The sequence below is a fragment of the Squalius cephalus genome (genome assembly GCF_949319135.1).
Source record: "Squalius cephalus genome assembly, chromosome: 18".
Taxonomy (NCBI): Eukaryota; Metazoa; Chordata; class Actinopteri; order Cypriniformes; family Leuciscidae; genus Squalius; species Squalius cephalus.
In genome coordinates, this window is record NC_137139.1 from 34119901 (window position 1) to 34130762 (window position 10862).

At 39.5% G+C, this 10862-nt stretch overlaps 1 protein-coding gene across 1 annotated transcript in view; it reads left to right on the top strand.

The window, feature by feature from the left end:
- The window catches only part of mogat3a (monoacylglycerol O-acyltransferase 3a), an 11835-nt gene extending 1113 nt beyond the window's left edge, over positions 1-10722 (top strand). The window contains exons 2-7 of the mRNA XM_079849652.1: positions 339-517; positions 4127-4331; positions 8043-8217; positions 8543-8742; positions 9750-9829; positions 9914-10722. Of these exons, the coding sequence (XP_079705778.1) occupies positions 339-517; positions 4127-4331; positions 8043-8217; positions 8543-8742; positions 9750-9829; positions 9914-9988 (914 nt within the window). The 3' untranslated portion in view covers positions 9989-10722. The remainder of the gene's footprint in view (positions 1-338; positions 518-4126; positions 4332-8042; positions 8218-8542; positions 8743-9749; positions 9830-9913) is intronic.
- Positions 10723-10862: the final 140 nt, after the last annotated feature.

Genomic DNA, 10862 nt, shown 5'->3' on the forward strand with positions numbered 1-10862 from the left:
AAATAATGTTTTATCTTCTTGAACTAGAGTGAAATATAGGCCAGACTTCTTGATAGTTTGACCTTGAACGCAAGGATTGAAACTTTCATGACAATATCATGGCATGAATCTGGAGCTCAGTGTGTTTGATGATCAGAACTGAACACACACCATTAAAGCACCAGCGGTCCGTCTATCCACAACTAAATTAGTAACATTGTGTATCTGAACTGGCTAAATGTTTGACATGAGTACAAACACACTAATAAACACACATCGCTCTAGAGGTCAGTCACACTGTTCGTCTGTAATAAATCATAAACACACACACACACACACCTCTCTCTCTCTGTCTCCAGCTCAGGTCTGTCTGGCTGCGTTTGTGCTCTTGTGCCTCAGTGATTGGTGGATTCTGGGAGCGCTGTACGCTGGTTGGCTGTATCTGGACAGGGACACGCCCTCATGTGGGGGTCGGAGGTCACAGTGGGTCAGAAGTTGGCGCATATGGACGTATTTTCGGGAATATTTCCCCATCACAGTGAGTTTATGCGAGCATTTGTTCAGTGAATGATTCAATAGGCACCTGGAAACTTGACGTGCTTTTTTGATTTTTGTTGTTGTTGCGTGCTCGCATTTTTCAGTAATCATCAAAAAATAGACATCATGTGAACGCTCAAACACTCAAAATTCATTCAAAATTGGTCGCGTTATCATTGAAACTGTACTTTAATACATTTTAGCTGGCTCCTCCCACTAGTGGGCGGAGTCATGTTTCATATTTTACATAATTTACTGCACTATTTTATTTATTAGTCAAAATCACCTGAATGGATTTTAGAGTTTATATCTTGTATTAACCTGAAATGTCTAATATGTTTTTTTGTTAATTGTATGAATTATGTTGTTTATTCTGTTTTCGCAATGAAAATAGCTTTGCTGCTGATATGGCATAAATACATTTATGAGTCAAATCGTTTTCTAATTTTGACTAAACGCATATCGTTGGAAAGGTCTGAGACTCAAGGTGACTGTTTTGTGATAATGTGACTGAAATGTGTTCATTTGTAACAGGAGAACATGTTTCAAAAACTATTTCAATAGTGTGTTTGCCGCCCGGTGGCTATTTTTGGGACAGCGCCTAAACAAAATCTCACAGGAACCTCAATGTTTGTGATATTAACCTCAAATTTGGTGCACAAATTCTTTAGACAAAATGTTTTTCCTCACCTGCCAATGGCCATGAAACTGTTTCTGCAAACACAGGCAGTACTGACACCAACATTTTAGAGACCAGTGAAAACTCACAATTCTCTATTCCAGTTTCGATACCATAGCTAAAACTACTTGCCTAACTCATAAATAAATAAACAGTCAATTATAAAATAAGAACAAATAATCAAATTATAAGCAAAATCACAAATAAATACAATATAACAAAGAAAACAAATGAAATAAACAGTGTTTTTCAGGTTTGACAGTAGTTTTCAGGTGCAGAAATTGAATAAAGCAAGCAAATGTGAAATAACACTGCAAAGTCTTGACTGTATAAATTAAACATCTCTATTATTTAATCCTTATTAAAGTTAGAAAAGTTATTCAGTCAAGAGCAGTGAGTGGTTTTGTCTCTTTAGTTGTTTGATTAACATTAGAAACACTAATTATTTCAGGTTTATTCGGCTGCTGTCACTTTAAGAGCGAAGGCACAGATCCAACATACTGATTAGGGCTGCACGATATGAGGAAAAGCTGCGATGTGCGATAAGATTGTTTAATATTGCGATGACGATATGACTTGCGATAAATATTCAAATGTGAATGTTAGCTATGCTGTTCCATCTTAGTGCTTTAATAGGTTATTTGCGTGATAGGTCAAACGTTTATTAACGTTACCTGCCTGGTTCAGATTACACGATTTTAGCGCGATTTTGGCACGATCCGTTTGACGTATGGGTGTTGTGGGGATTCGTAAACGACAACGGGCGTTGGGACGCAAGATTCGATCGTTTCATCTCGTATTGTGTCATAGTGGGCGACAACCTACGTCGCGTCTGCGATGCTTCACGACATCACTTCCAGTGTTGCCAACTTAGCGCCTTTGTCGCTATTTTTAGCGACTTTTCAGACCCCTTTAGCGACATTTTTTCAAAAAAGCGACTAGCGACAAATCTAGCTACTTTTTTGACAAACCTCAGTAACCTCCAAATGTTGCCAGCACAGTCCTGCGAGCGCGAGGTTTGCGTTCTCCTTGCCGTCACACACCTCTCTCTGCGTCTACCCTGTTCAGTGAATGGCTGAGAGAGGAGCAGCAGCACGGAACAGACGTGAATGAGCAGTGTTGTTTCCACGGACTTATCACTTATCTTGTTTTATATTTAAAGAATTTAGTTTGACCATTTTATTTTATTACTTGTGCTTATCACTTGTAATACTCACTATCACAGTGCTTTAGTTCACCCAGTTGCGAACTCTTTCAATTCAGATCATTTTACACATATATAAAATAGTCATTCAACAGCTACTCGTTCTATTGTCTGACAAAAAAATATAGTAAATGAGAACAGCTTTATTGGACATTCGGCTATATTATATTATATTATGTTATGTTATATTAAAATACAGTATGTGAGCATGATTTTAACGAGAAAAAACATTAGGCAGGCAGAACGCAAGTACGCCGCGATGACGTAATGAATATGCTAATTGACGTATGACGTCATCTAGCGACATTTAGCGACTTTTAGGGGAGGCGTTAGCTACTTTCCTTTGAAAATAGTTGGCAACACTGATCACTTCAGAAAGACTAGCATGTTTAATTTTTTAACGGTCCTCCATGACGGGTTGAGTATGTGAGCGAGAGTGAGTGAGAGGAGAGCGCGAGCAACAGTGTGTGTGTGTGTGTGTTTGTGTGTGCGCGCGAGTGAGTGAGCGAGCGCGAGTGAGTGTGTGTTTGTGTGCTTGAATGTTTGCGAGTGAATGTGTGAGTGTGACGGCACGCGATGACTGGTCGGAAAGCAACGTGTAGTCTGACATGTTTCTTGTCCACAACATGACAAGATTTTAGGAGTCAAAAACGTGGCCTAATCTGACTCCGTGACTATCATAACAGACACAAAAATCTTGTAATCTGAACCAGGCATTATTCATCGTGTCAGGCTGTCTGTTGCGATGTGTTCATCGCGCGAGTTCATATCGCGATGACGATGAAAATTCGATGTATCGTTCAGCCCTAATACTGATACACACGTGTGTTTTCTTTCTCAACTGTTTACGTTCACTTAAGACATAACCGACTATGTTTGCTAGGATACTCACTGTGTTTGGCATGATTTAGTGTAACAGAGACGTGAAAGAGAGCTCAGTTTAGTATTCGCACATTCATCTGGCGAGTGACACCGCTTCATGTACTCTCCAACGCCGAGGTTTACTCTTGGGGCGAGTTTTAATTTTAAGCCCTGGACGTTTGTGACCCTGGATCACGTCTCCAGTCTCGAGTCGCACGGGGATATCAGTGGCAATATCCAACAATACATTGTATGGGTCAAAATTATCCATTTTTCTTTTATGCCAGAAATCATGAGGATATTAAGTAAAGATCATGTTCCATGAAGATATTTAGTAAATTTCCTAACGTAAATATATAAAACATGTATTTCTGTGAGTGAATGCTGCACAATCGCCAACATAAATGAACAACTTTAAAGGAGATTTTCTCAATGTTTCGATTGTTTTGCATCCTCAGATTCCAGATTTACAATAGTTGTATCTCGACCTAATATTGTCCTATCATAACAAACCACACATCAATGGAAAACTTATTTATTCAGCTTTCAGATGATGTATAAATCTCAATTTCAAAAAATTGACCCATGTGACTGATTTTGTGGTCCAGTGTCACATTTGGCTTTGGTTTTAGAGTCCAAATTATTTAGTAATATATATATATTTTGTATAATATAAAAATGTTTAGTTCAGTACATTTGATTTAGAATGAACTTAAACTTTTTCACTTGAAGTGCTTTCTCTTCTACAGTAATCTGAGGTAAATAGAGACCAACCTTTGGTCTGTTTTCCAAAGCATTGATGAACTACAATCACTTCAGATCTGTGTTCAGTGAACGGCTAAGACTGTGTTTCTTTGTCTCTCTAGCTCATAAAAACTGCGGATCTGGACCCTCGGAATAATTATCTGTTCGGCTTTCATCCTCACGGTGTGCTGGTGGCCGGCGGATTCGGGAACTTCTGCACGGAAGCGTCCGGATTCTCTCAGATGTTCCCGGGACTCACGCCGTACTTGCTGATGCTTCCCTTCTGGTTCAGAGTTCCCTTCTTCAGAGAATACATCATGAGCGGAGGTGTGTGTGTGTGTGTGTGTGTGTGTGTGTGTGTGTGTGTGTGTGTGTGTGTGTGTGTTTACTGTATAGTGTGTGTGTGTGTGTGTGTGTGTGTGTTTAATGTATAGTGTGTGTGTGTGTGTGTGTGTGTGTGTTTAATGTATAGTGTGTGTGTGTGTGTGTGTGTTTACTGTATAGTACGTGTGTGTGTATTTGCCCTTGATGTTTATCCTTGTTGTGTAATGAGATGTTGTGAAAGTGTTTTGTGGAAATGCCTGAACCAGAACCAAGTAGGTGATACAGCCACACACACACACACACACACACACACACACACAAGCACACGCGCACACACACACGCTTTTGTCAGCAGAATGAATGTTTCGTATGTTCCTTTGGTAACACTTTACCAGAAGATCTCATTAGTTAATATATGATGAACTAAATATGAGAGAGATATTCATTTGACAGAATGTATTTATCTTTGTTAAAGTTAAATATAATTGTTTGTTCATGTTAGTTAACTAACATTAACAAATACACGTTTTAAAATTCAAAAACAATACATTTTAAAAATGAATTAGTAGAAATTAACATTAATATTAATAAATGCTGTAGAAGTATAGCTCACTGTTAGTTCATCTTAACTAATATAGTTAACTAATGAAACGACTGTAAAGTGTTACTTTTCATGGAGATTTTGCAGGCGGCAAAACTAACTAAAATAAAGAAACTAGTGTTTTATATATATGGCTGAAAGAAGCAAAAGTATGTTTTTTTTTTTTAATTGTTTAATTATAATTTTTTGTCATTTTAAGGGTTTCTTATGGTTCTTGGAGATTTTGCAGGTTGCAAAAATAACTAAAATAAAGAAACTAGTGCTGTCAAAGTTACTGGACTTGATTAATAATATATTAGTTAAAGTTATTATTTTGATTTTGTTTTATTATACTTTCAGCTGTATATATATATATATATATATATATATATATAGCTGAAAGAAGCAAAAGTCTGTTATTATTTTTTTAATTGTTTAAATATAATTTTTTTGTCATTTTAAGGGTTTCTTATGGTTTCAACTCAAGGACATTTTTTTTATATATTTTGTTTAAATAATATTTTATTTTATAATTATTGTTCCAAAGTATCAGTCTTTTTTTTGTAATACTGTAAAAAAAAAAAAAAAATGATTTTGTGAAAATGCGAAATACAGAAACAAAAAAACACATTATTTGTGAGTTTAAATGTGCTTATTTACTGGTGTAACTTAAATAGTCTTAAGAATGTTGTATTTCTGCAGCTGTAAGTGAAAGAAACGAAGGTTAAAGCGTAAGTGTCAGTCGATCGTGATGTGTGTTGAGTCACATTTCCCCAGTCTGATGGAGTTTCCTCAGCTCGGGGTCAGTGGTGTAACAGTGTCACGGGTTGATTGTGTAAATCAGAGACACATACACAGAAGATATGATATGATTTGTGGACTTTCTGCTGCTCCTCGTCCACCTCTCTCTCTCTCTCTCTCTCTCTCTCTCTCTCTCTCTCTCTCTCTCTCTCTCTCTGATAAACTGGGAAGATTCGAACACCGAACCCAAAGTCTTCGTTCCTTCACTTTATGAACAACATGCCTCTTCAGTTCAGAATGGCTGTTTCCATCCACGCGTATTTCATGCAAGTGTTTGGATGTAGAGTAAGAAACTCCAGATGTGCATAAAATCTAATAAATTCCTCCTTTAAATGCTAAAAAAAAGTGTAATGCAATATTTAAAAAAGATTATTACACAAGTATAATACGCAACTTTAGATGGAAACTGACATGCCTGATTTCTTCACTTTGTTTGTGATGAAACTGCTTCATTTTGCAGTTTTTTTGCACAAGTTTGATTCACAACTTGATGTGATGAAAAGGTTTTTTTTGCGCAAATATTTTATGCAATATTTAAATTTTTCACACAAGTTTAATTCACATCTTTAAACGGAAACAACTACTGAAATGCCTTGTTCGTTCCCTTTTTTGTGATGAAAACGTGCTTTATTTGCAACGTTTTTATGCAGTATTAAAATTTTTCTCACAAGTTTACTTGGCATTTTTCTTTAGATGGAAACAGATAATGACATCACGTTTGTTTGTGATGAAAAGGTGCTTTTTTCGCCAATATTTTATGCGATATTTCTAATAATAATAATAATAATAATAATTCTAATAATTGAAATATAGCTAAAGAAATGTCTCAGTTATTCAGTTTTTGACAAAACCGTGCTTTATTTGCAATTGTTTTATGTGTTATTCCAGTTTTTCGCCGTTTACTTCACAACTTTGTATTGAAACCGCTAATGACGTGCCTCATTCTTTCAGTTTGTTGTTGATGGGCGGATTTGTATTCGTTAAGTTTGTCCATGTAGTGAATGTGCGTCTGAACCATAGACTGTAAAAAAAGATGTACTACAAAGTTTACTGTGTGAAATAAACATTTATGGACATGGAGAAATTAAAGTTGAAGATCCAATCTTTTCCCGAACATGTCAATCATGACGTCACATTCCCATTTTTATAGCATCAAATAACGAACTAAGATCAAACTTATCTAAAAAAACGAACACTTAAACTTAAATCTGCGTGATAAAAACTACCTAAAATGACAGAAAACATCTTTGAAAAAAATCTCTGAAGTGTAATTTGATTGTTTAGTTTCCATCACGTCCCATTAGACTAAATGGGGAGGGCGGGGTTTATGAGCTATACTGGGAACAGCCACCGGGGGAGCGATCGAGACACTGGGTTTATGAGCTATACTGGGACCAGCCACCGGGGGGGGCGATCGAGACACTGGGTTTATGAGCTATACTGGGACCAGCCACCGGGGGAGCGATCGAGACACTGGGTTTATGAGCTATACTGGGACCAGCCACCGGGGGGGGCGATCGAGACACTGGGTTTATGAGCTATACGCTATACTGGGACCAGCCACTGGGGGGCGATCGAGACTCTGGGTTTATGAGCTATACTGGCACCAGCCACCGGGGGGCGATCGAGACGCTGGGTTTATGAGCTATACTGGGACCAGCCACCGGGGGGGGGGCGATCAAGACACTGGGTTTATGAGCTATACTGGGACCAGCCACTGGGGGGCGATCGAGACTCTGGGTTTATGAGTTATACTGGGACCAGCCACCGGGGGGTGATCGAGACGCTGAGTTTATGAGCTATACTGGGACCAGCCACCAGGGGGCGATCGAGACTCTGGGTTTATGAGCTATACTGGCACCAGCCACTGGGGGGCGATCGAGACGCTGGGTTTATAAGCTATACTGGCACCAGCCACCGGGGGGCGATCGAGACGCTGGGTTTATAAGCTATACTGGCACCAGCCACCGGGGGGCGATCGAGACGCTGGGTTTATGAGCTATACTGGCACCAGCCACTGGGGGGCGATCGAGACGCTGGGTTTATGAGCTATACTGGGACCAGCCACCGGGGGGCGATCGAGACGCTGGGTTTATGAGCTATACTGGCACCAGCCACTGGGGGGCGATCGAGACGCTGGGTTTATGAGCTATACTGGCACCAGCCACCGGGGGGCGATCGAGACGCTGGGTTTATGAGCTATACTGGCACCAGCCACTGGGGGGTGATCGAGACGCTGGGTTTATGAGCTATACTGGGATCACTTTTCAGCACTTGTGCGGCACGCATGGTCTGAACCTTGACCTCTGAACCTTAACATCTGACCTCTGCAGGGCTGGTGTCGAGTGAGAAGGCCAGTGCGAGTCACCTGTTGAGTCATCCCGGTGGAGGTCAAGCCGCAGTGATCGCAGTGGGAGGAGCTCCGGAGTCTCTGGAGGCGCGACCGGGAGCCGTAACACTTCAGCTGCTGCAGCGCAAAGGCTTCGTTAAACTGGCCCTCAAACATGGGTGTGTGTATGAGAGTGTGTGTGTGTGTGTGTGTGTGTGTGTGTGTGTGTGTGTGCGTGCGTGAGAGAGTGTGTCTCTGGAGGCGTGACCGGGAGCCGTGACACTTCAGCTGCTGCAGCGCAAAGGCTTCGTTAAACTGGCCCTCAAACACGGGTGTGTGTGTGTGTGAGTGAGAGAGAGTGCATTTATGTGTCAGTGTGAGTCTGTGTGTGTGAGTACAGTATGTGAGTCTGTGTGTGTGTCTGCGTGTCTGCCTGTGTGTGTGCATGCGCGTGTGTAAGAGACGTATGCTGTTCTCACTGTACGCTGTTTCTCGTGTGTGTAGAGCGTGGCTGGTCCCCGTCTTCTCGTTCGGGGAGAACGAGCTGTTCGATCAGATGGAGAACCCCACAGGCTCCGCCCTCCGGCGCGTGCAGGACCGCCTCCAGCGGATGATGGGCGTGGCCATGCCTCTGTTCCACGCCAGGGGGGTTTTCCAGTACAGCTTCGGCCTGCTGCCCTACCGCAAGCCCATACACACCGTGGGTGCGTACACACACTCAGCCCATACACACAGTGTGTGCATACACACACACTCAGCCCTTACACACCGTGGGTGCGCACACACACACTCAGCCCATACACACCGTGGGTGCGTACACACACTCTTACACCTGAGGTTGTGTTGTACAGCACATCTAGATGTTTCTGGTGCTCTTCGTGTGTCGGTCAAAAAAAATAGTTTTTATTTCAATGACATGAATGCACTATATTTTAGTTTGCTAATGTTTTATATTTAATATTTTGTATTTTTAGGGGATTTTATGGGACTAAATTGTATTTACGCTGTATTTATAATCCATTTATTCACTTTTTGAGCATAGACCTGAAAATGAAATGTCCATCTTAAACTGAGGTAAATCCTGAACGCTTTAGAGCGACAGACTGAAGTTTGATCTCTCTTTAAAGACGACACTTGGCAGATTATTGCTGAAGTGAACCATTTAAAAAAGTGAACTTAAAAAAAAAAGATAGAATTTTACATTTACATTATGAAAAATGCACAAAAATACTATTTAAACTTTTTATATGAAATATATAATTTAGCAAAAACATGTTTTACTCTAAAACTGAGAGAAAAATCAAAGTCATAAATCTAAACAAATTTGAGGTTGATATCGGAAAAAACTTATCTTCCAGTGAGCGTGTGTTCGGCTGCAGTACCAAACGCTTCCACTAGAGGAAACTCATCTCATTCATTTCCAATGCGCTCATTTTTGACCGCGATTTATTTCAGGACCATTTAACCTTTTCGGGTTATGTCCATGATTTTCTTTTCTTTTTTTCACAAAGCAAGTGCCAAAACCTTTACCAAGTTTCGTACCATTCCGATGAAGTGAAAAATGAAAAAAAAGAGAAAAAATTTTTTTGGTCATAAACGGAAGAGCACCAGAGGGTTAATGCGTCCAGATCAGTGTGATGTTATACTGCCCCCTGTCTGTGTGGATGTTACCGTGTAATAATATATTCTAACTCGGTGTGTCTGTCTGTAGTCGGACGCCCCATTCCTGTAACTCAGACTCCGTGTCCCAATAAAGACGACATTGAGGCTCTTCACTCTCTCTACATGAAGGTGAGTCAAATGATTTTAATTATGATTTTACAATCTTTAATCTTTAATATGCATCCTTTCCAACATGTGTTTCTGTGTTTGCAGGGTCTGACGCAATTGTTTGAAGAGAATAAGAAAAACTACGGCATCCCAGAAGACAAACATCTCAACTTCATTTGACTTCTGTTTTGTCTGTGTTTTACTGGTATTAAATTATCAATGCTGCTGATGATGATGATGATGATGATGATGCACGAAACTAAAGTTACACTACAAAGAGACAATACTAGCTCTAAAAAATCCTGTCACGGATTATTATCACAATCATCATGATTGATTTTGTTGCACTGTTTGTGGTTTCATCAGGATCCGCCCAGATTTTAACATGCTAATGCTTGATGTTTGAATCTTTGCAACACATGGAAGTAAATGCATTTGCTATATAGTTAAACCATAAGACGAGAAGGGTTTTGTTGTGTGGTGAATATAGCAGTGTAACAGTGAAATGTGAGTATATTCATAAAATAACACAACCTAGTGACTCATGACTATTATTAAATGTTTACTACCTATTCAAAATATTAAGGATATCATTAATACAATGTTTTTTAAGCATCGTTCCAGTTGAACATCTAGTCCTGACAGAACAGAACGTGGTTTTGCAAATAAAACTGTGATGCAAATTGGAGTTGAACAGGTGTTTTCATGACATAACTATAGCTTTATATCGTCACTGTATTGATAGTTTGAAAGATATCTGTTTTATAATGTTTATTAACACTTTGGGCTCTTGTAAATCTTGGCTCTATCGTTCTCACATTTGTTTTTAATCAGGAAATGCGAATTGATTGAATGGGGATATGTATTGCTGTACGAAAATAGGAAAACAAATAAATTGGTACTTTTTATAATAGGATCTGTTTATTTTTTTTATTATTATTAATTATTTTACATAATAAAAAATGCAATTGCATTCTTATTTGAAATGGTCGGTAGGTGGCAGTGCGAACCTACATCTCTTCGACTTGATTTCGTTTTATTTTGCTCACCGATT